A 27,150-nucleotide genomic window follows, 5' to 3' on the forward strand; every position below is an offset into this window, starting at 1 on the left:
TTTTCTTTTTTCAATTATTCTGCACTCAATTGTGTAAACTAACAATTTGCAATTATTAATAAAATATGTGAATTTATACTATTGTAGTCAAGGTATACAGCAATATTTTGGAAAAGAAATTGATTATATTTTCTGATACAATGAATATTATTTTAAGCAAATACTAAGCGCATTTTTCATTTTAATAACTTCTTAATAATTAAGGAATTCTTAATGAATTTTTAACGAATCTAGAAAATAATATTAATCCGCCTTTGAATTCTCGATACTTCTATCTAGTTTGCAGTACTTATTAGCTTAAAAATTTGTCTCGCTTTCTGGAGTGAATATTACATTTAACGTGCACGTCATTAGCATCATAAACATCATTAAAACTGTACGATCATATAATCTTTACAAACATTGAGATCATCAAAATTTGAATTTGTAAATGATAATTATAAGCCATTAATCCGTATATGTGCGGAACATTTATCGGATGATTTTACGAGTAAATTTACGCACAATTATAGTTAAAAGCGCGGATTACCAAACATCATAAGTTATATGAAGGTTAAACGTATTAATGGAATTTTGACGATCAAAATGCGAATCCTATGTAATATGCTAATCTTAGTCAGATAAAATTTGGAAAATTATTTCATTAATTTATGAAAAATAAAAGCAAGAACTTCGCAAAACGACGCCCAATCGATCGTAAATTATCATAATAATATTCCCGTACAAAACATATTTAAACGGCATTCGTTTCTTTACCTCTACGAAATGATTCTAATAGCAATATCATGAGTAGTTACATAACACTCGCATGACACAACGAGTCACGCTCCTGAAGAAAAACAGCAAAACTCTTCATCGTATAAGTGACGTAGAAAAACTGATTGAGGCACCCTTACGACTACGTGTAGTGTTCGTAGTCCCCGCACTCGGAGAGTGGGGGCGTGGATGGACACTAGGTAGGATTTGGATCCTCGTAGGCCTTCTCGTAGTCCCGTCTGCGTATAACGGCAAAGTGCGTCATCTGGAAACTGTTGGTCTTCTTGCAACCGCGCTCCAACGTCCCAGTCATGCTGTAACCCATGTTGAAATCGCTGGACGAGACGTTCGACGTCAAATACAGCTGCTCGAGTCGTGCATAATATAAAACAGAGAGAGAAAAATATACGGTTTATTAGTGCCGCAACGTGGATGTATGATAATTTTGCAGATGATGCGTGAAAAGGGAATAATTGGCCTGTCATCGCTGCGCATCATTCGCAATGGATCGCACTGCGGCTCTTTTGACTTTTACGTGAGTTGTTATTGAGAAAACAGGCCTAATTCGTAATTACAAGATTAATATTTACGTATTAGTGAAATTATTTGTATTTGTGAGTGCAGAGATATTTATATGGAAGGATAAATTTTCATGAATTAGTAATAATGAAGGTTTGCCATTAGGATGCTTTACTCGTATTTATATAGAATAGATAAGTATTTCTTGCCTAGAAAGAATAAAATTTTATTAAATATTAATGATATTGGGATGTTTACTCGTTACTGTTTATACAAATTTAATTCTACTAAAGATTAAATGGCTTTTTCTCTTCTTTCAATTGTCAATTATGCTCTTATAAGTTAAATTTTACATACCATAATATCTTACTTTAAACTGATAATTATACTCCAACGAGTTTAGCAGCAACGTATTATTAATAACTTATCGATTATAAATATTATGCACAAATTTGATGTGTAACATAAATGATTCTAATTTAGTATAAAGCTAAAATCATATCATTAAATTATACTTTAATAAATACTATTTTCTACATACTATTTTCAATGAATTTGATATTAACGTTGTTGGCCTTCTATTAATTTGAATAATATTTTATTTATTTTTTATCCCTTTTTTTTACATTAATGTAATACTCATGATGTAATTTATGTTTTAATAATTTTTCCGGAATGTATAAAACTATGTAAAGTATATGAAAAAATATTCTATACAATTAAAAATAATGTTTATTAGACTACCGCAATTTATTAATATGCTTTATATGGAATTTTTGAATTTGTAATTCACTCGTAAATATTAGAATTTCGTATTATATTATTATACAGCATTATTATAATTATAAGAGTATAAGGGAAAAAGTATAATTACGGTAGTATAATAACATGATATAACTGAAATGTCTCTTTTGGTATATAAAGAAGATATAAGAAAGTGACACTGATATTTCATGGTTTAGAACATGAAAAAAAAATTCGCACTGCCAGCAACTGAAAAAGCGTCCGTGCGCAAAAAAGCCGAACGTTCGTACGTAGCGGAGGTACAAAATCCAAATGATAGATAGGAATTTTGGTGAAAAATTCGAAAGGCAGAAATTATGTAAGAAATAATAGAAAATAATCGAGTCACGACTCCATTGTTCAATAAATATCCATAGTTATCGCCCGACATTGTATCGTCATATTTCGATTCAATTAAAAAGTCTCTATTGCGTGCAATATCACTAGTAATATCAAAAATCGAAAAATATATTTTGCACATATATTTCGTTAAATAAATGCAGTTCCTTTTTTGATAAATTTAAGTTTTAAATGTACGAGTTGCGCGTTTGTGGGAAGTGGAATTGATAAATTATTCCCGCTAATGTGCTACTCGTTCTCCATGTCTTTCATAAATTATAGAATTATTTTGAAAATATTATATTCACCAAATTACTAGCAGAAAATTCTTGATATTTCAACTATTCAGGACAAAGATTAATCAACAAAAAGTTACAAATTACAAATTAATCAACGAATGAAAATTTAAATAACAGAATATATATATATATATATATATATATATATATATATATGCTTTAATATAGTACAATATCCCTATTTATTTCAATTTAAAAAAAATTACAGAAAGACAAAAAATGCATTTTTATGCAATTAAGCATCTTCTTCTATCTCAATCATATAATAATACACGCGAATAATATTGTGAAATTATTTCTCAATAGAATATCATTTCGTACTATTTAAATTAATACATAAGTTATAAAGACAATGGATAGATAAATAATAGTAAAGAAAAATAATGCTCGAAATGATATAATTAAAAATAAAAAATTAATATTATCGATCTCATTTATATAATTCAATTTTAACATAAAATGAAAAATTTGATATATCACACGCGAAAAAATAATAAAGTATATGATAGTAATATTGCTACAATGAGCTTTCAATATACTTTAGGTACAAAGTTTATACTTAGTGGATAAAAAGTCTCAAATTATTTTTTCTACTGAAATTAGAATTTGTACAGAATTTGTGTTTTAACAATGGCATATCCTATAACGATATAATCAAATTCGTAATGAAATCTTATTAATTCTACAATCCATCATACATACATCAGGGAAGCCAAATCAATAAAATGTCAATGAAACATCATTGCTCGTACATTCAACAACTTAAAAGTATCCGACAAAAAAAGAAATCATTTTGCGTACACTATAACAATCTAAAAACAATGATTATATGATATATCCATATAATATAATATATAATTATAGAATAAGATAATAAATTGTAATGTGCAAAGATAAATGAGTTGATAATCCGTTCGTTTCAGTCGTTTTAATCATGTCTCTCGATATAATTTATTATATCTAGCAGATGGATTTACATTGGAGGTCGGACAATTTACAATGGAAATAAACACGAAATCGACAATTTATTGAAGATTCCTAAGTATCAATTACTCTCGCATTAAGAATCTTTATATATATATATATATATATATATATATATATATATATATATTTCACACGAATTGGAGAGATTCTGAGCCTCTCAATCGCTCGCACATCCACGACTACAAACACGTTCGGTTCTAATACGCGGCATTGGTAGAAATCAGTTAACGCTTCACCAGAGTACTGAAAGCTGCCACACGAGGCAATTCATATTACCAAAAAGGCGAGGTAGGAGCCTTTTCCGCTCTCTCACTTTGCGAGCACTTTAACCACCCCCTCCCCCCCTCCCCCCATGCTCTGGGCTACTGCAAAGCGGGAGCTTAGCGTGTCGCGCACTACGAACTAGGGTCGCGCGCCTGGGAATCCTACTTGGAAATTCGGCATAAAACTAGCAACCAACACGGACTCACGCACTTGTGTTATGGCTAGTCGTCTGCGTGTGCCTGTATTGGCATGGATGATATAGATTTCACGGGGCACGCTGATGTATAGGATGGGACAGTGGTGGTAGTAGATGCGCACGGTCCTTACGCGAAAGGGAGACGGTAAATGTAGCACACGCGACACGGTGCTTCGCCTTTTACTGCCGTCGTAAAATCCTTTGCCCATCCCCGTTCCAACGAATCCTCAACATATAATGCATCATCCACTTTAGGATAGCCAAGTTGAGCCAGCGCCTCCCATAAATGTCTTTGTGCTATTTTTATTTATTTATTTTTTTTTTCTGTTGGGTGACCTACTAGCTGCGATTCGCGAGAAAGAAAAGGTTGATCCCAAGTATCTTCTTTATCATAAAAAGAATCAATTACGTGCCCTCGAAGCTCCAAATCTATGGTCGAAGTAGGCCATCATTCGTTTCGCAATTGTACTGAGAATTTATTAATTACGTTATCGTTATCGTGGTCATTCTCCTACTCATTCTCAGTAATGTAAAAGTCGAAATAAGTTTTCGGTTCCATTAATAATAATTGCTACGATAACGGAGTCTAATGAAAAAAAATCCTGAAGAATTTATTTAACGTTCTTGTCATCAATCCGATCGTTTCGTTTAACTATGAGCCAAAAAAAAAAAATGAAAGTTTAATATATAAGATAAACGTGTTTTACCATTTTTCTTCTTCATTTTTTACCAACTCTGCCAGAATTATCGATTTAAATTAAACGAGTATATAGAAATTCACGATGTAAGTATTTTCAACACATGCAAAGAATTTTTCATTCTCATATTTCTTATCAGTCCATAAGACTTCAACCATAAACCAAACGAATACACACCTTAAAATCAGCATCTGTAGTCATCCTTTTAAATGATCCAATGATATATAATGTACCTGTGCCGGTATCGACCATCTTTGCTTGTGTACTGTATCTAAAACATATAATAAAATCAAAAAAATAAATTTGATTAATTAATCGAATTCTACTAGGCTTGATCGAATTTTTTTCAAATATTCTCCTTGACTATGCACACTAATTGTTTATAAATATATAATTTATAATCAAAATTGAAATTGTGAATAATTTTGATGTGCTATTTTATTACGTATTGATAAAAGGTCATTGATTCCCAATATTATGTAGTTTACCGTGGTAATGCTAAGCCGAAGAATTGAATTACTTTAATACCTACTTAATCAGTACTTAATCTATGTCATTATGAAATTAAGATCAACTTTTATTTCATCTTATTGTGGCTGCTATTTGACTTTTATTAAAGTCTACATAATAAAACAACAGTAATTGTTTATTATTATTATTACTATTATTATTATTATTATTATTATTATTACTATTATTACTATTATTATTATTATTATTATTATTATTATTATTATTATTATTATTATTATTATTATTATTATTATTATTATTATTATTATTAATAATAATATTCAATTACGTATTTAGATATAATGAAAGATATTTAAAAATGTGAAATTAATTTTTTAACAAGGATAACTCCGAATTCATAGAACTTCCATTGATTTGAATATTTTTAAAGCGAATCTTTTCACCTAATAATTTAACAGCAATTATTATAAATTTAAAAGAAAATGATAAGGACGTAATTAAAGACAATTTTATTATTGCCAACCAATAATCGTTTATATATGCGGTGCCCTTAGCAACTAAGCATAGAGCATTATAAAATAATAATTTATTATTGTTAAAATATAAACTTGAATTCCATACAGTCAACAACTCGACACATCGACACATCGACACATCTATATTCATTTTAATAATTATTAATTATTTATTTTCCATGATCTTAAAATTATCAATGGTAATCAACTAAAATGTATCTATAATAATTAGCATACATTTTTCACCCATCAATTAAAGTCAAAGACTTAATGGAAGTTTCATTTACGGTGGATCATTAAAAGTTGAAATGCTCTTCAACTTGAATGTTAAAGGGATCCAATTCGTAATAGAAGCCATTTAAATTCAGATCAACAGTCTTCTATCCCTAGCATCACGTGCATCGCAGACTATCATCTTTACCGCGTATAAAGTACAAGTTTACAAAGATAAAACAGCAACGATACGAACATTGAAGTAAAGTTCCGATTCAACATTCTTTCTATCAATTTTTCCACTTACGTGATCACGCTAATGGTTTTTACTTGGAAAGGTCACTTGCTCAGAAAAGCTCTTCTCTATCTCGCATCAAACCGAATTCGCAGCTACAAGTTCATGCACGCAAAAGCACTGCTTCGAAAAACTGTAATTACGCTTTTGCTAGTACATATATCAGTTTAAGCTCTCTTTTTGCGACAGTGCGCATCGATAATTTCTCTCCACTTCAAAGTCTTTTGAATTTTTAGAATTCTCACACACATTTTTCGAATGCTCGTGATGCTCGTTTATTATTTAAATCTGAGTTAATTCCAATATAATCTTACGCAAAAATACATAATCAAAATATAAATATATTATTCAGTTATTTAAAAGAAATTTATAGCAATAACTATTGTTTATAGTATTATAATTGTAAGATTCGAAAAGAATACGATACGTTTGAACTTATAATAATTATTCATTTAATCATTCAGATCTTATATATAAGAAATCTTATATTAATGACACATTAATAATAATTTAATAATATAAAAATAATAATAACGAGATATTTTAACGTGCAGTCACTAGAATTCGAATAAAAAATATTAATATAACGTATTAACCATCATAATTAGAGAATAAGAAAGTCTTATAAGCATATTAAAGCATATCGCCCGTTCACTCATAGATCATCCGACCAACACTCATTCGAAAATACGCTTAGTTCACCTGTATAGTACATACGTTTCCACTCCTTCAGAAAATTAACAACGTTTTTTCTCTAAACAAAAATTTTATAAATGAGATAGAGAAAGCTACCATGGACACGAAAGTTTTCCCTTACGTTAATGCGCTTATTTTAGAATTCTAGGGTACATCATCTGCTTTTACGAGTTTCATTTTCATTAAAATTTTAATCGAAGCTCCATCCCATATTACATACCATAAAATTAATCTGTGCGCATCATATATTCTGTATATATGCATGTAATCTATATGGGCATATACACAGATTTTATCGTTACTTAAACTGTACATCTTACAGATTAAACATTTGTACAAGTACCGAAAATGTCGTCCAAAGATGAATTAGTACTAAAAAATTATCTATTTAGCATAAAACTAATAAAAGATGGTCTTGATTATGTTCTTCGCGAGTATACGTGATTTTTTTTGTTGTTGTTTTTTTTTCTCTCAAAAGCATATGTATTCAAGACCTCTAATAATAAGTAAAGTAAAAAACATTAAGTAAACCGTGAAGAACGAACGTAGTTTGAAAATTTTACCGTGATAAAGATTTGTTACGGTTTTAATTAAACGAGAAAGCAATGGATAAAGAAAAAAAAAAGGCGATCAGTTTTTCTTCTTCACGCAACAACTGGCAAACAGTCTGAAAATAATTGTATAACTATTTTTTCAACATTTTTGTACAACATCGTTTTTCAATTTCTATTCGGAATGCTTACAAAACTTCATATATATATATATATATATATATATATATATATATATATAATTGTTTACTCTTAAAGTGATTAATCTTATTTTATTTATAAATAAATTAACAATATATATAAGTAATTCGATGTACTTTTAAAAAATGATGAAAATTTTCATAAATATAAAATATTGAATGATACTAGTTAATATATTTATTGTTTTATTTTTTTAATTTTATTCCTTTACTTCATAAATAAGCAGGACTATATCGACCTTATAAATACGTAAGAAATATTGTTCGTTGTAGCTGAATTCGAATTTACTAACAAAGTACAAAAAAGTAAGTTGATTCTTTAATGTTTATTTAATTAATGCTTCTTTCAATTATATAAATGCTGATAAATATTTTATTCGACTAATATATACGGATGAGTCCTCGTAAATATCTTTACTTTTAATTAGGGAATAATTAAGAAATAATTGTAAAAAATATAAATATACTAATTTATATGACGTCGTAAAATTTCTAAATTTCATCTTTTTTTTTTGAATCGTGAATTACAGAAGATTGATATTTTAAAATTTAATTGTTAAACTTTTACGAACTCACTTAATTTAGGTTTCTTAATTTCAATTATTTTTTTTTGTTTATTTATCCTCCATCAATAAAGCTGTATATTTGACATCTAAAAGTATATTTGACTCTCTCTGAAGTTATTGAAAATTATAGAAAAAAAAAAAAAAAAAAAAAAAAAAAAAAATATTTGTAAGAAAAGAATCATCTAACAACGTGTATCAAATGATAATTATGCAATAAAATGAAAATTGCGAATTGTACGCTATAATAATTTTGAGGAAAAATTTTGAGAACCATGCTGCAGACAATCTGAACATAAACATGCCGCAAGAGCCGCAAGTCCCTTTCAATGGGGGATGTTGATAAATGGGCGCATACGTATAAGAAAAGCAGCGTCGACGTCTACTGCCTAAGTAAAGCTTAGTCTCAATGTTGGATGGCAACCCTCCGGGGTAGACGAGTAGTGGACCGAGGGAATTCGATACGTACAGATGACTTCTACAAACAAACGTGGGCAAGGCCTCATCAAGTTTTCAAGTCTACGAGCAAGAAGACGCGCACGCTTTTGAATATTCCCCGTACTCAAATCCCTTTCAGGCAAAATCCCTGCCCATAAAACGACTTTCAAGCTTTTGCCATAGAAGAGTGAATAAGATTCTCCCTTTTTTTTCTTTTTTTTTTTTAATCCCCTTTTTACTTTTAGTGACAAGCAAGTACACTGAGTTTCTTACCGATCCCCTATCGTCTTTCCTATTATCGCAAACTGCCGAATGCTGTCTTCAGAAAATCCGTTCTCTATTTTTTTTTTTATTTCATTAAAATATGCGATAAAATTTTTATTGAGTGGTAAAGGAAAATCGACAATTTGGAAGTGAACTTGAGGCGGGAAACGAGCTAATGATTCTTTTGCGCGGCGACAAAAATTACGAGTATTGGTATAAATTCATTTTAATTATGCACTATTTGAAATATGAGAAAAGTGAGAAAAGTATATTATTTATAATATTGTCGAAAGGACGTTTTCATATACGAATGAATTTTCTTCGTATGTTAGATTTAAATTTTTAATACAATTTTTCAACAAGCCATGACGAAACTGGAAAAACTATTGCACAAAATTGAATGAATTATTTGCATTAAAAAATAAAAAATTAAAAAATTTTGTTATTCTAGTGATACATGATATGAACAGACTCGTGTCAACATGAATAATATTGCATAATCTGTAAAGTAATAATATACACAAATAATGTAATATCACAGGACTCGATTAATATCTACAAACTTGATTATAAAGCTTTGAAGAATGATACTTTTATCTGTGACATGTCTTATTAAAAATAATTAATTAAATAATTATTGCCACTAATAATTAATGTAATTAATCTATATTTATGAATATACTACTGAACAAGTTACTTTGAATGCTCTTTCACAATTGCTATTGACTTACTATTCAAACAAACAAAATTCGCCTTTGTCAGACCTTCTTCACTCGTAAATAAGAGTAATTTACAGAAGTGACAATACGAGTTCCTTTGTAATTCGGCGTGTATTTTAGCTAGAAAATCTCGTACTAAAACAACCCTTTGACGAGCGCCATCGCTTGATATGTAAATACATTCAGTGCGTATGATTTTACTGAGAGACGATAGAAAATAACAATTACCTTATTATATATGTGCTATTTGCGAAATTCAGGCCTAGAAATATTATTAGGACATATTACTGTGATATAATGAAATGAGGAAGGAAGCAAAATATAATCAGTCATGTGCTCATGAAGCAACGCCAGTAGCTTTATTACTAAACTTATGAAAAGATGTAAAGAAAACAAAGAAACTCCATGGGTAACTTCAAACGACATCAAACAGCTAAGAGAGAAAAAAGAGAAAAAAGATACAACGCTGCAAAAACTCAAGAGGCAATGTGTATTAGGTACACTCACACCCGTGCAGTAAAAAAATCAGCTTCGTAGTACAATGTTGATATTAATTATTTATTTTACAGAAAATTATATGCACATATAGATAAACAAGTAGATTTGTAGAGAATATAAAATAATCTACACACATAACAAAACAATAATTTCAATTAATACGTTCGTGTAATAATCGTATAGCAATTTTCAAAAACATATTTTATAATAAATTAATCGTCTACAGCTTTTATCGTTTTTAATTATAACTTTTATAACTTATTTAGATATTGTTATAAATATTTTCATTGATAAATTGAGATTAGCCAAAGATTAATCTATTAGCTCCATAAAATAGCATATACAAATACGCATACGTTCGTAATCTTATAATCGCAACATTAATATTTTCGTGATAAAAAATTCTCTCTTTTATCTCTTGAACGATAAATAGGAATACATACCTTTCATGTATTTTTTAAATGAAAAATATTTGTTCTATTTCTAGAAAAAATGAAGATATGAATAATTTTTATTTGTTATTAAAGAAATAAAAATGAATTGAACACATACTCTTTGAATTGTAAAAAACACTGGAAACTTGTTTTTTATCTAGAATAACTATTTTAAAAATTTATGAAATATATGACAATGTCCTATCGATCTGAATAATCTGTAAAATGAGAATTTTTTACACGAAAAATAGATATAAATTGTAAATTCATAAAGCTTTTATAAGTACAACTATTCTAATTTGTTTTACTTTTAATTTGAAAATATAATTGCATATCTTTGAGCGTAAATGCCATATACAACATTTATATTTGAAAAAGAAATTATGATTATGTAGCGTATAATAAATATAACATAGTGTATAAATTAATATACTTATATCTTGATATATTACATGACTTCGGATGAAGTTGAAAAATTACACATGTATTTAATAAAAACAAAAAAAACACAAGTTTTTTTTGACAATAATGCCGATCCAATCCTGATAAATACGTGCGTGCATATGCGTGTATGTTTTTCTGTGTTTGTGTTTGTGTACGCGCGTGTATACGAGTACGAACATAAAAAGAACATCGTCAATATTAAATATATAGCTCATAAATTCTCTTTATGTAAGAAACGTCTCGGAGTTATTGCAAATTCTTCTGAGCGAAGAACGAATTTCCACTCCACTCGTATACAAGTTGTTTCTACCATAATTTTCCCCTCCTACTCTCCTACCCTGTTCTCCGCATTCACAATGTATGTATAGGAAAATGAAAGCCACGTACTGCTCTCACGTTCGCCAATAGTACGAGAAGTACGAGTAACACGAGAGTAGTATTCATGGAAAATAGAAGGACATGGAAGTTGGAGACAAAGAGAAACACGGAGACATAAGCGAGGCGGAGTAAAGGGCGAGGAGGAGAAATGCGGCGATTATATGTCGAGCATGAGTTTCAAATACAGCCATCTTCTTCGCTCTTAAGGAAAACCAAAAATGCTCTTCTGGATAGAGTGGAGTATCGTGGACCACTTTCGCGCCTGACCCCATTAGTTTTACTGACACACGAATTATTCGTATGCATACGATAGCCAAAGTACGAGTTTCGGTTAAAACGATCACTTAATCATAAAACTAAAATTTGCTTTGAAAATTATCTGTATTCGCATCTATGATCTCGAATATACTTAATATATACGAAGTAAATGAGATGTAAGAATATATGAAATGTCTCATTGGCTTCAAAGAGGCTAGAAACTATACTAAGTAATTGTAAGTACAAATAATCGCTTATTTTTTGTTTTCTCACCATTTATTCATATACCGCAAAAGAGTTGTCCTTGTCTTCAAAATTATTTATTTATCATGTTTTTATAAGTTTTCACATATGCTAAGTGCATAACTAATTTAATAAATTTATATTATCTTTTATGCTTTATTCAAATTAAAATTAATATTTAAATATATAATGCATCGTACAGAGATATAAATGTAATGCAAATATAATGAGTATTAATCTACCAATAAGTTATTCGAAACTAATTTTAAGGTCTTAATTATTGTACATTGGATTTTATTTTTATTACTTTTAAATGCTTAGCATTATTGATATTCGAAAAATTAATTTATTTATTTTTGAAGAATTCAATAGTACTGATTTCCATTGTATTATAATTTTTACATTCGACATTTAATATTTTTCATCTGCTTTCGAGAGAAAGTGAGCGATAAAAGGGGTGAGCGGTGAGGAATATGGGAGGCGGGGGTGGGGGTTGGGGGAGGGGGTTGGGGGAGGGGGGGGTGAGAGAACGAGATAAAATACAAAAACTGTATTATTAATGGATTTATTGTAATGAATATATATTTATAATTACCTTCTCGTACCAGCGACTTCAACTACTTTACAACGACTTCGACTCCACCAAAATGGTGTTAATGTCCAGTAGGAACTGCTTGCGCTTCTTGCCCAACCTTCTTCAGGAAAAAGAAGAACCTGGACAATAAGAAATACGTCGAATATAAAATTAGGCAAATAACAATTTCTTGTCAGGATTATGTGAATATATATCAATTAATGCAAATAAATAAATTTTTGTAAATATCCAAACCACTTGTCGAAAAAAATGTAGTTGCATTACATTGAAAGAATAAAAGCTAAAATGAGAAAGTAATATAATTTTAATCGTATAAATATTAAAATTAATTACTTATAACTTATCGTGAAATAATATTTACCTTGCACATTGTTTGTAAATAATTTATTTAATAATATATATATATTATATCATACATATACATCATGGGAAATTTAGGTTTATTTATATTCATCGAGAAAATCAAATTTAAATATATAATACGTATAAATCGTATCTTAATTATTACAATTTGGCAATATTTTTTATAAATTTTTCCCACAAAAAATAAAAATATCGATTATGTAGTACAGATTCTTAAATGTATATATCAATGTAAATGTTGAATTGAATAAAAAAAAAGAAGAAAAAAGGGGGTGGGGGGCTTTTGAGGTAGCGCATTAGTTTACTCAACCAGGTAAAAAAATATCATTTTTCTAAATGTCGTCTCTTCTTTCGCACTACTTTTTCCGTCCTTATATCATGCTTTGCTCTTACTCTTTTTCTCGATTTCTATCTCCCCAAAATTCTCTGCCTCGCTCTCTCATTTTATCTGGTTTCCATTATAAATATGATTAAAATAGAATATTTAACCGTAATATATAAACTCTCGTGGATGCTATGCTAACACTCATTATTATACTCTTTTGAAATCTATATTATTTACAATCATTATATGTAAATATTGGACTTTAAGTTAAAAAATTCATTGTCAATTGTATATAAAAATTTCGTTTATAAGCTAAACTAATGTTTTTTTGACATTAACATTTGTACTTTAAGGTTTAATTGAAATAAAATGACATAAGACCAATCAATACCCGAATAAATAAATCTATTGTATAATTTCAGATATTTTTATTTTATAAATTTGTTCTTTTCTTTTTCTTGTATTTATTTGAATAATTTCAATTGAAGCTTAAAACTTTAACTTTCTTATTATATATAGATTATCATTACATCATCTTGAGCTTAAAACTTAAATGATAATTTAATATATTCGTTAAGATTAGCTTGTGCACGCTGTAATAATAAGCTACATCGACTATTTTAACAAATCTCTAGTAGTTATGCTAAAATGTTAACTAGGCGTTGATTAGTTCAGTAGGTAATTAAATGTGTGTATTTAGGTACTCTTCAGGCGAAGAGGACTTCTGATTGGCGCAAAGTTATATCGCTCGCACGACTGCCAAGTTCCCCATTAGCGTTTCCCATTAGCGGCCATTAGTTCCCACGTTTATACTACGCGAGTGAGATAGAGGAGGACGAAGGGGAGCACCACTGCACAACCCTCAATGTTCCCCATTTTTTTCAAACAATTATTGCATTACAGGTTAATTATATATATGGGATAGAGTATAAAATGGAAAATGGAAGAAAATGTTTGTGACGCCTATGTGTAATATTTGTTATTAGAGCATTGAGGCATATAATTGCGACGGGGGAGGGAAGGCCGAAAAATCATAAGCTTCATCAATAAAATAATAATAGAGATTGCTGTTTGTATTGTTCAAATAATAAAATGAATGGATTATAAGGAATCGAGAGAAAATTGATGTACGATCAATCAAATAGAATATTGTATAAGCAAATATCATGAGGATGAAATTCCCCGTTTTACTCTTGGCAATCACTCATTTTATTTCCTAAAAATAATCATGTGTCGAAAACAATTAACGAACGTCTGATTATGAAATGTAGATTCTCTACGCACATGCAATATATTCAATAGATATAAAGGAACATTTGTACAATTTTGAAAATGATATGTCTGAAAAGTGTATACTTTCATTATTAGCAAATATATAGTCACAATGCTCTTTACTTATTTCATAAACTTATGTTATAAATTTTATTAGAATTTTTTGTCTTCACATTTATTAGGTTTAGATGAAACTAAGCTCAAAAAGCTCTTTATGAAAAAATCATTAAATATTTATGAAGTGTTATTAGTGAAAATAAGTATGTGACGAATAAATTCATTATAACCTTTCCTGCAAAATCAAATTAATATGATAAATCGAGTCTTGAAAATAATAATTAATTTCCATATTCCACTGAATTCAAATATTCGATCGTCTTTAAAAAAAAAAAAAATCATTTATGCTCGAAGGCGCGTAAAAAAGTTGTTGTATGTTATGTTAATAAAATCTTGCTTTATTGAAAGCCATTTTCATGCACAAAGCATAAGTACCCGTTAATCCTAATGTAACATTTTCATGAAAAGTATTTTTGAATAAATTAATAGAATATTTACATAAAAGATAGGATAAATTATTTCTTCTAAAATATTTGCGTTATTTATGAGTAAATTGCTTTAGCCAATATTTCAAGAGCTATTTTCTAATAAAGAAAATTATTTTAATAAACAACGAGGAAATAGTCCAATTAGTAACATCTGTGCTCTTTGCAGTAATATTTAGGTGATATTTAAATTTTTGTAAACCTCTTTCTAATTTCGCGCAAAAGAAGCAAGCCGTGCATGGTACATATCTGCGAGTATCATAATAAAATTGAGAAACTCGTTTACTGAAGTGCGGCGAATATTCTATGCGAAATATTAAATGGCGTTGCACTTATGCGCATTCGCGGCCTAATGCTGCTCTGCTCGAAAACAAATATAGTCGTTTACAATTCGTGATTACGCGAATTACAACGAATTAAAAAGCGCTCGCAATTCAATTTTACCGTGCCCTCTGCAATATTACGTTGAATTGTTATTACAATTCAAGAATTGTTTATTGAGTATAATCTATGATTATTTTTCCCATTTCTCCAATCTTTCTACTACTCTCTCTCTCTCTCTCTCTCTCTCTCTCTATCTCTATCACTTGCCCCGTTGTCGTCAATGTAGACTCTCCCAATCAGTTATGAAAGTATTAGTATTTTCAAAAGAAATTTTAATCACGTGTTTATCGTAAGAATTTTATGCTAAAACTTTCGTTCTTTATAGTCACTAAGGTATCCAATACGAATTATTTCAAATTATTTAATTGAAATAAAACAAATATAAATATTCGTATGTTAATGGTGTCAAAGTATAATACAATTACTTAGTTTGCAAATCGAAGGCATATAAATTAATTTTACTTCTGATTATTAATCGAATGATTGTTTTATAAATAATTGAAGCTTTACATCATAAAAAATTATGCGCATGCATGAAGATATTAAATATTACTGTTGCAAATAGATTGATTGATAATACGATAATGATTGATAATTGATAATAGATTAATAGAAATACGTTTGAAACTCGTGAATCGAAACAACATTATGTTTAGAAAAATATATTTTCTAACAAAATTTTGATTAATATACGCAATAACGAATGTTTTTATTATGCTATTCCACAATTAATTAGTATTTTGTTTCAAAGAATTTTGTCGGCAAAAAAATATCAATACGACAAAATGCTAAAAAGCTGTATTTATGGGCATAATTTCACAATTTTATTAAATTTCTGCTAGTGCGCATTTTTCAACGTACTTATTAATTTGCATGAATTTGCACGATGACTTGTACTTCAAGTGATTTTAATTATTTTCAGACTGCTTTCCAATCTTAATCTTTCGAGTCGGTAATTCTTTATAATGAATATTATTATAAAGATACCATTCAATGATTAGGGCCTGTTTATGATTTTACTAAAATAAAATCTACGCATAAGCACTTGCAGGTAAATTACAGTCTGATTGTATCATAACTAAAACGAGCATATCATCTGAAATTATGGCAACTTACATTATAAATACAATTATATAATGTAAGTCGTGCTTGGATATATCCTGATTCAATAGGCTTATATTTATAATTAGTGAAATCCAATTAGTAAAATTAATATACGAAAGAAGATGACTACTAGTCATAGATTCTTGCAACAGATTCTTTTTTCCCTCGCCTTAAGAGCGCGAGTATTTCACTTTCGCTAACACTTAAAATGCAAAAACACATCTAGCACTTACGCTTCAGCGACTACGAATATAATAAGACCAAAGGAGAGCTCTTTCTTCTCGCTAGATTTTTTTACTTTCTCCTCTTTTGCTCTTTATTTTCGCCTCCGTTCCAGCTAACTTTCCTCATCCTCTGTGGTCCAAAAATGCCCCCGGGCATAAGGAAACTGCAATTTTCTTTGACAAAGACTGTACGAGTGAGAGAAAGAGAGAGAGAGAGAGAGAGAGAGAGAGACAGTGACGCGGGAAGAGCACGAGGGAAACGGTTGAAATAAAGGAGATGTAGAAAAGAAAGAGAGAGAAAGAGTGCTGAATCTGGATTATTCGGAATTTTCATTTTTACTAAGAAGCTAATACGCGCGCTTTCTTTCTTCAGTGCGCACGGCAATGAGAAAACCTTCCATCAAATCACATTCCCCTTCTTCCATTCTCTTTCTTTACTTGAAATTCGGAAAAGATTAAGTACACGTGTTTACTATAGTCCACGATTTCGATCGATATTTATTCGTTTAAATTATGCTAAGGAGAATATGACGGCATCAATTTACATGCGATAACTTTGCGGAAAAAAGAAACAAGCAAAAGTGGCTTGAAATATTATTGGGGAAAAAAAAAACAAATTTAAACGATTATATCGTTTATTCATTAAAATATTGAGTTAGGGCTTTAGATTATAATTTATAAGCATGGAAATTTCATAATAAAAATTAATTTTGCTTTACAATATTATAGGCTTATCATTGGGAGAGGTGGGAGAAGGGGATAATTCCATAATAAAATAATAAAATTATTGATATTTTGAAGAATATAGCTTGTATTAGCTTACATTAGCCAAGCACAATCATGTTCTTCTTACTCTTACATCATTGGATTATACTTTCCTCTTTTATGAATTCGGTGAAATAAATAATTAACTCTTTTCTTTTTTTTAATATTTTTGTAATAAACTGTACATTTAGATTACATTGAGTCGAAAATACTAAGCTAATTGCTGGCAATCAGCTTCATCCGTCGCCCTCGAAGCTACTCGCGTAAACATACACGGACACGGGCCCCATGGTGAATGCGGACAATTTTCCAATATTTACAATGTTCCTAACATTAAAAGCGTAATTAAGATTTGGATGATGAAGATTTTTGAGTATTTGAGCTTTATGTAACTCCCCGCACTAGGTCTACTTTCTGTTGGCTCATCGCCGATAGCAGGAACGTGCGAAAAGAGGCAATTTAATCAAGAGGCGGGGGAGTAGAGACTAGAGTGCGTCGAGCGACCCAAACGACCCATAAAAGAAATTGCAGCCTGGCGAGGAGTGACGCCAGGGATTTTAATTCGATTTCGACGTTTGATGCGCGCACGGACTGGACGATCAGTTTAATTAACGAGTAGCCTCGTTTCCTCAATTCATTACTTTTTTCGCATTTCCTCGAGTACAATCGGATTGCATTGCATGCGATAACTAATTTATGAAGGGATTAAGGTTGTCGAAAATTCAGTAGTGCAAGTAATTGGGACAGCTGCGATTACGAACGCTTAGGTAGAACGAAGAGGAGAGTAAAATTCCTCGGGACACGTTTATCGCGAGGGAAGAATATTGTAGTTCTCATCTCCATTCATCTTTATCGCAATTTTCATCATCTACTTATTTATAATAACTCTTTCTGCTCATACAAATTATAATCATTTTTTCATTTAAACGTACACTCGATATTGACATTAATGTGTCACTGTTATGCAATGACATTTACACGATAATACAATGAGTACATAATTTGGTTATTCGATTAGCAATGCTTTATTTATATTTAGATACGATAATATGTTTTTTTTTTTTGTTTTTTTTTGTTTGTTTTTTTTTTTAAATGGTGTAAATATTTATCCGATAAGAAAATATATGATAGAGTATGGCTAAATATTGTAATTTTTTATTAAGTATAAATCATTAGATTATGCTCAGGAACGTAAGAGTGAAAAACGGGTGTAAAAAATATATTTATTTCTTATATATCTTCATCTCTTCGTCTCAATATTCTTAAAACACATCAAAATAACGTAAAGATCGACATAATGGCAATTTCATAAAATTAATGAAAATGAAGGATGCACTATAACACTTAGGAATTGGACGATAGCATGGAGCAACCTTAAAAGATTCTTATGTATTTTAATTGTATTTCTCCTAAATAATTATATATCCATTCCTTAGTCATTGTTCGTTGGAATAATGCATTTATCCTGCTTTATCTTTTCTCAAGAGAAAAACGTCAATTAACACAAAATTTGCTGATTATAGGTTTTTGCAACAACCTTATGGAAATGACATGTGCCTATGTAACGAAATGAGAAATAGAGCAATGACATAATGCCAGTCTTATATAATTTGTTGCTTTATTTTTTCGAGAAACCCTCTCGGGCGAATATCCGACATAAATGTTGATTATCAAGACACCACCCCCTCGTTATCGTTAAGGCGGATAACTTTACACGGCTGAGTGTGTCAAAACGGGTTATTATCGGTCCATCGCACAATGGAGTACAACGCCGACAAAGCTGACGTGTGCTACAATCCGCGTGAATAAATTTTAGATAAACTAGAGTACTAAAAATATCTTGACCAGCTGTAAATACCTCGAATTGATTTAGATGCTGAGCACTTTATGCGTCCTAATATGCTATGTGAATTTGATGTGACAAAAATTCAATTGATTTGCAAAGTTTTAAGAAAGAGATATTGAATACGATGTTGTTTCATACGTGTACATATACAAGTATATATAAAATAATATATATGAGTAATTTTGTCTTTGTTCAGGGCCTTTTGTTCCCCAACACTCCACTACCAGCGCGATCTACCTTCGCACGTATTCCGCTTTACATTAAATTGTGAAACGCTGACAGGTTGCCGACATTAATGTTTCCAAGTTGGCGCGAGTCCTAACTACTCAGCTATCCGTCTCCATAGGCAACACCCGCGACAGCGTTGGTAACCGCTCGGTAGAAAAGAATGAATGCGAAGAAGAAGAAGAAGAAGAAGAAGAAGAAGAAGAAGAATAAGAAGAAGAAGCGACTAGCGGAGAAGAGTACAGTTCGATAACGCGATCAAAGTAATCTACGGTAAATCCCTATTCCCCAGCGTGTGTGACGACACGACATCGACATATGCGCGCGGAATCTCATTCTCTTTTGTGATTCCACGCGCACTTCCATGGCGCCGCTAAGACTACCCACGTAAGGAACAGCGGGTGTAAAAATATTAAATGCTTGTCGCCTCTTACAATATAAATGGTTTCCCCACATAGTGAATCGTCGTTACAGGGCTTCACCATCCAAGTATTTTTATACGAATAAAGATATATTATTGCGTAATGATAATTTAAAAATTAAAGTTGTAATAAAGATCGGTGACTCGTCGTCGTCGTCGTCGTCGTCGTCGTCGTCGTCGTCGTCGTTCTCTTGGTCGTTATCCTCGACATCGTCACTGTCTATACTATTTTTTTTCTTTCTTTTTTTGTTGTTGTTTTTTTTTTTTTATGAAATTATGATGGAATATATATTTATTTGAAATCTTAATATAACTTAGCAAGATACTAAATTATTGTTTCAAATATTTGATAATAATTCGTATGCTATATAATGCGAGGAAATAATGAATATCAGATATTTATAGTTTGAGATAAAATCATGTTTATCAAAGTACTTTTTCCTATCACGATAGTTAGTCAAATTTTCAATTATTAAACTTCACGCTCCATTCTAACGTAACGAAATGTATTATAATAGTTTGGAGTGTTTACTCCGTTTTTTTTGTTTTTCGTTTTTTGATTAAATGCAAATAACAGAGAAGACATAGGAAATATCAACCTCCTACGTAGCGTCGACGTCTTAAGGAAACAGTCGAACCTTTGTAAGATGAATTTAAAAAATTTGAAGGGATAAAAATCATGCTTAATTTCTGTTTTAAAGAGAAGGTATTTAGAAAATTGAAGATTCCAGTGTATAGGTGGCATGTCGGGATCACCTTTCGATAGAACTGTAGAAAGTAGTGCCCTTAGCATCGGAAAAATCAGAATGCAAAATCGTCGAGGAGCCCCTTCGAGGGGGTAGAGGGCATCAAAAGATAAAATTCGTCGTAGAATCGGGAAACCGATGTCGAGTCTGCGTGTATTTACATCCTGCAGGAGCACTTCGTATTCCGCTCGTGGCGCGGCTGAGCTTCCCGACATTCACGGGAAAAAGCTCACCCCGCGTCGTCGCTCGACGAGACGGCGCCCCGTAGTCGCCCCAACGACGCCCAGGGTGGCGCCGGCCCAGAAGAGGGATTGTCTCAATTTTTACGAGACCGGCGAAAGAAGCATGGTGACCGTGGGGGGGGGGGCTGCTAGCCAAAGACTCGTGTTTTATAGGCCGAGTCAAAAGTTTAGAGCGAGGGGCGATACTTTTCTCGGTTCAGGGAATAAATCACGCCTGTTAATCACGACTGTGAGAGAAGGAAGAGGAAGAGTAGGAGAAGGAGGAGGAGGAGGAGGAGGAGGAGGAGGATGCGACTGGGGAAAGATCTCGTAAATTGTTCGAGCCCTTCAATAAGCGTCGTTTAAGTATGTATGTAATGATGAATGTTCGGTAAATATTCCCATAGCGGAGAAAATAATAGTTGCTATTGGGAGTGAGGAGTGGTTGAAAATTTTAGAAAATTCACATTGTCCGGCATTGGGACATTATGTGTACAGCAGAGCCAGTAAAGCTTTGTACTAATTTTGTTGTGATAAATAACGTGCGATAATCGAACTGACAAGATGAAACTCGATCGTTTTAAAACGAATTTGTCTAAAGTACACAATCAATGTGTATCACGAGTATTGAATATTACTTATATGCTCGTGTAAATTCTCTGATTTTCACACTTGCTGAATGCCTAATTAATATTATAGTATTTTGTTAATTTCAATTATGTTCTCTGATCGATCGAGCCTTCTTCAAATAATCAAGAATTGTTATTAATAAAATGTCAAGGATTCGTTATTCGAATAATATTAATATAAAATTGCAAAATTCGCTAGCGATTCACGAATAATCAGGCAATTAATAGCAAAAATTACTAGGAAATTTTACTCGGCACATTTTCAGCGTTTAATGAATGTAATATACGCTAAATGTGACGCTCGTGCGTGTGCGTGCGAACGCTACATCATTTTGGTATATTAACTCAATACCTAAGTAATTATGCCAAATGCAATTGATATTGACAAATGAGAGAGGTAGCTAGATAAGTGCAAAAATTGAAATAGATGAAAATAATTGATTTATTTGAATGAGGGAAAACGCAGTTGGTCGTGTAAGGGTAAATAAACGATGCGTAAATGAAGGGAGTACGTAGTACCACTAAAGCACATAGAGTACTAGTTTATCCAAGACTGACGCTGCGGAGAAGTCACTGTCTACCCAGAGGAGATGCGCACGTCAGAGAAGAAAGAGCCATAGGCAGACGCGATCGCGCGCGCACACGCGAAAACATACGTCTATATACGTATGCATATGTACACACGTGATGTATGTGTAAGCATACGTCGTATGGGTAAGCTTGGCGAGGGTGTGTATGTGTATAGAGCAAGGGAATGAGAGGGAATGGGAAAGGGGTGAATGATAGTTCGTACCGCTTTGCCTGAATGCGGATGTATACGCACTGCGAAACGCTTCTATACACACAGATCGTTCATGATGAGGGAGGGCAAGGAAAATTGGAGAGGGTGGGGGCGAATTGACGGGTAGAGGGATAGGTGAGAGGAAACTATGCGCGAACGAACCAGGCTGCTCGAAATATACTGCTTAATCCAATAATCTGCCGATTCGAACCATTGGGCCGACTCGGTACTCTCTTTCTCTATCCTTCTGGTCCACTACCCAATGACGTATATCCGTACGAATTTTTGCTCCCATTACACGAATCGAAATAAATTACAAGGCTCATAAAAAATGGATGGCCAGCCGATCTTGGTGAATGCATTTCAATTCGGAGCCTCGAAAAAATGTTTTTCTCGCCTCCGTAACCTACTGATTTGCTCTGTACGAATCAGCGCAAAATGCGTGTCGAAATATCACTTATCCAATGACTGTTCGTCGATCACCTCTGAAGAGGCCGACTTTAAGTCTGACAAGTACGTGTCTATGTAATCGACGAAGGATTTATTGTCGTGACGCACTTACGAGAATGATTGTTAAGGGACGCGGATCGAGGAACGCCTTGACACTCGCATAGATGCCCCCCCACCCCCGCTCCCGAGTTTCTCTCGACCCTCGTGTAGATTATCCGTATGCATACATATACGAACATACTGGAACTACGCCACATTGTATAATCCCAACGTCACGCATCACGCATACTGATGGATGAAATATCGCGTTCTCTGATCCTACCTCTCTGTTAGTATGCTTTGTACTTCCACTTATACGACGCATCGCAATAATTAGCAGACGCGCTATAAATTTCAGCATTGATCCCAAGGTATTAACTGCATCTCTCATCTGCTCTCTCATTCTATCTCTCTGCCACTAACTATCTATACATATATCTGGCACTTGGTAATGGCCGCTTCTTATGTGCGCGTATTTAAAGGAATGAATTATCGTATGTCCGCTTTAAGCTAGATTAAAGATTCCCGCATTAAATACTGGAAATTTCAGTACGAATACGCGCGCACGCGCGCACACATGTATATATATACATTTGTATACAGCATTCTTCTAGTAATGAATAAATCCAATAATTACGTTCGAAAGTTATATCGAGACAGTCGTGGACTGTCACTACTGCTTTCTTCTTTTAGCACTCCATATGAATGTCGCTTTTTCAACTCGGCTATCCTGTAACATGTTCTCAATAATTGTAAGGACAAAAGAAATATATAGAGAGAAAGAGGAAAAACGGCGAATACAAGAAAGGGACTCATGAAATCCAATTAAGATAGCCGGTGCGCCGAGCAAAGCATACACTCAAGGGACTACTAGTATTACTATTCCAAATATAAATGCCTGTATGTGTGTAAGCATATACGTGTGTTTAAACGTAGGTTGGCTGCATGTGGTGTATATTCGTAAAGGAACAAACGTTTTGCAATTTTACAGAGTAGAAGTACTTCAATGCTCCACCGAATACTTTCGGTTTCGTAAATATATAGAATAATATTTACTTTTCCTTAAGCTCATTCTCTGATGACTTTTTTTCAAGCAAATAATTCGTCGAAATAATATTTTCACAAATTCGTTTTTTCACTGACAAAATGGTTGATACGTAGATTATTTTGTATATGGAAATTAGTTCCGAGAGCACATATCCTTCGAATTATTGTGCTCTACAAAAATGATATTTTTTCCGCTCGTACAATTGTAATGCACTTTTATAAAAATCATTAACAAGCACAACCAAATAGAAACACATATTTAAGTGTTCTTTCTATTATTGCTGATAATACGATAGTATTGGTATTACTGTTGATTATAAGATGTCATTGAAAATAAATTAAATTTCGCCTCAATCTATAATAGCGATATTTCTTACAAGGATTATACCTGTTTGCCAAATATGAGTAAAATTTTGTATTATTACAAAAACAAAAACAAAAAGCAGCTTTATTACCAAATATTATAAAGTCTTAATATATTTATAATCATTGGATAAGTTTAAATAGTAACTTAAATCAATTGCAATTTCGATTCAATTTCGAAAAAAAAAAGATTAAGAAAATTATATTCTTACACTCGTGCCAATTACAGCTACTATAATTTTAAATATTAATAAATGAAACTAAAGTATAATTAATAATAGATAAAGCTCTTTTATAAATATGCTTAAAAATATTTATCATTTTCATGAGCTCTTTATTAACGAATATAAAATGACTTTGTCATCCTTTGAAAATTAATGTTTTAATCGTATCGTTAAATATACTGTCTCTCTCTCTCTCTCTCTCTCTCGGGGCCTCGTCCACTCAGCCCTTCCGAAGAACAGATTCATCGGGCAAAAATGTAGCTAGAAGAGATTGCGCCGTCACTCGCATCCGAGGCTCTGTTCCGTAAGCTAACAGCTACGACGCGGCTTACGCGAGTAGAGAAACTCAAGGATTTAAAGATTGCGAGGACTACACGTGGAACGTTCTTGTAGTACACGTAGCAAGGTTTGAGGGGCGAAGGTCTCCCATTCAAATGTGGCCTCTACCGCAAACTGGTCTAACCGAGGGGGAAACCCCATAGGACGAGACAAGCTGACGCGACAGTCGACCAATGACTAACCTGCGACATTCAATATTGCACTTATCGTGATTTGACGTGTCAGCTCACCTCTACACGTAAACCCATCCTTCACTCCCCCACCCGAATAAGGTCTCTTATCGGCGCGGTTCTTTGCTCATGCAGAAGAGTCGCCGGTAATCTGAGAGCGGATACAATACCACTGGACTCTCTCTCTCTCTCTCTCTCTCTCTCTCTCTCTCTCTCTGTCATATAACTCTCTCCGATACACCCCGCACTTGCGCACGCACGGGTTTGCACATATATATTTATATATCATCTCTACGAGAATAACTACCACAAGAATGTATTGTAATCAATATTTCTTGTGTCCTTTCATCCAATTTCCGGTAAGATCTCCTTTCATGATGATCTTGTCACCAAGTTGTGATTATATTGAGAATGTGAATGAAACATTTAATAGATAGATTTTCATTTACTTTTATTTTTGTTGTATCATGTTACATATACATTTAATTGATTTTTTATATTCTATCATCGAATTTGGTTTTCCGTACTCATACTATTATTTGTAATGTTGATAATAATTTTACATTACAAAATTAATTTAATGATCTTTATAGCACACAAAATTGTCAAGTTTATAATACTTTAAATTCAGATTAAATCTTAATATCAATCGCTTTAAAATTAATCAAATCAATTCTGTTTTTTTTTCTTTTTCATTCATTCTCTCTCTCTCTCTCTCTCTCTCTCTTAACGTCAACTGTCAAGAGATTAAAAATATATACGAAGCACGGCATCTCATGATATTTTAACATGCATTGATCTCATTATGGTAAAAGAAGAGCTTTACTGAAAAGTAGAGACAAAAAAAAATTATGGCCATGAATAAAGCAGACATATCCTTCAAAGGGAATCCAAACAGTAAGCAAAGTTTTCCATTAAGTAGGAAAATAAGCTCGCGAGCGACGCTTGACGCTTACGCGATTCCTCGGCTAAACCAATAGCCAACATCAGGAACAGATTGCACATGCTGCACTACAAGTGCATACAACAGATCCATTAAAATAGCGAGCATGCAAATACATTGGCAAAGCTCCGACGAGCTGAATAAGTCGTTTAGCGGGCAATGGTAGAAGCACTCGAGGCTGGAGTGACGTGCCGACTAAAGCATCCCGACGTGACAATACACCGATAATAACCGCGATGCATATATTCATGATACCGGGAGTTCCATGGCCCGGTCGGGCGAAACCGGTTGGCGGCGGCTCTTTGGCCATGCAGTAGACGCAAGTGTCCCGCACTTGAGCTTCCCAGATGGCAAAGCTCTCCCGTATCTCACGAGACGATATCGCTTTGAACGCCTTAGGCGTCATTTCAGCCACTCCTGTATCTCTCTGAACTATGCTATGCCTCCTTTTCGTTTAATTAAATGCTATTCACCAGCTTAAGTCGGTCTTTGCGACAATCTCTTCTCGCCGCTCATAGGGGAACCACTGACCACAAATACATAAAATCCAGTGGATTCCATACTTTCCTGCTTCGTTCGCTCGCTTACTGAACATTGTGGATTCTTCAGATGGGCTATGCAAAGGCAAATCGAATTTACCTTCCACAGCTATTTATTTTCATTTTACAAGCGAGAAGACTCGCCATTTGTGTAATGAAACTTCTCGAAGAACACTTTTAATTGCAAATTTATTTGCATATTACTTTCAACAAACGAGGGACTGAAAAAACAAGCATGCATTTTTGCTGCCAAGTAGAATTTGGTTTGCAAGTATTAAAGAATTATTAATTCACATGAAATATAAAAGAGGATTCTTATAATACGTCCAAAGAAATATATAAGCGAATGCTCGGTACATTGGCAGAATAATAACGCAATCAAATACCCCATTAATGTTACAATATAACCGATTGAACGGGAATATTGAATTGTCAGGTAATTCACATGACCTTTAAAATAGAATAAACATGGCAATTATTTTACTCGATTCGAGATAAAAGTCAAGGTAATGTAATAATAGGGACAAATATCATTCGCTAAATGAAATCTAACACAAAATAAATATTAT

General features: G+C 32.3%; 1 protein-coding gene across 1 annotated transcript in view; it reads right to left on the reverse strand.

Moving 5' to 3' along the window:
- Positions 1 to 690: 690 nt before the first annotated feature.
- LOC105368587 (uncharacterized) overlaps positions 691 to 27,150 on the reverse strand; it is a 51,424-nt gene continuing 24,964 nt past the window's right edge. The window contains exons 2-4 of the mRNA XM_011507622.1: positions 12,620 to 12,738; positions 5,019 to 5,112; positions 691 to 1,120 (exon numbers count right to left, since the gene is read on the reverse strand). Of these exons, the coding sequence (XP_011505924.1) occupies positions 953 to 1,120; positions 5,019 to 5,112; positions 12,620 to 12,738 (381 nt within the window). The 3' untranslated portion in view covers positions 691 to 952. The remainder of the gene's footprint in view (positions 1,121 to 5,018; positions 5,113 to 12,619; positions 12,739 to 27,150) is intronic.

The sequence above is a fragment of the Ceratosolen solmsi genome, unplaced genomic scaffold (assembly GCF_000503995.2).
Source record: "Ceratosolen solmsi marchali unplaced genomic scaffold, CerSol_1.0 scaffold1, whole genome shotgun sequence".
In the NCBI taxonomy this organism is placed as follows: domain Eukaryota; kingdom Metazoa; phylum Arthropoda; class Insecta; order Hymenoptera; family Agaonidae; genus Ceratosolen; species Ceratosolen solmsi.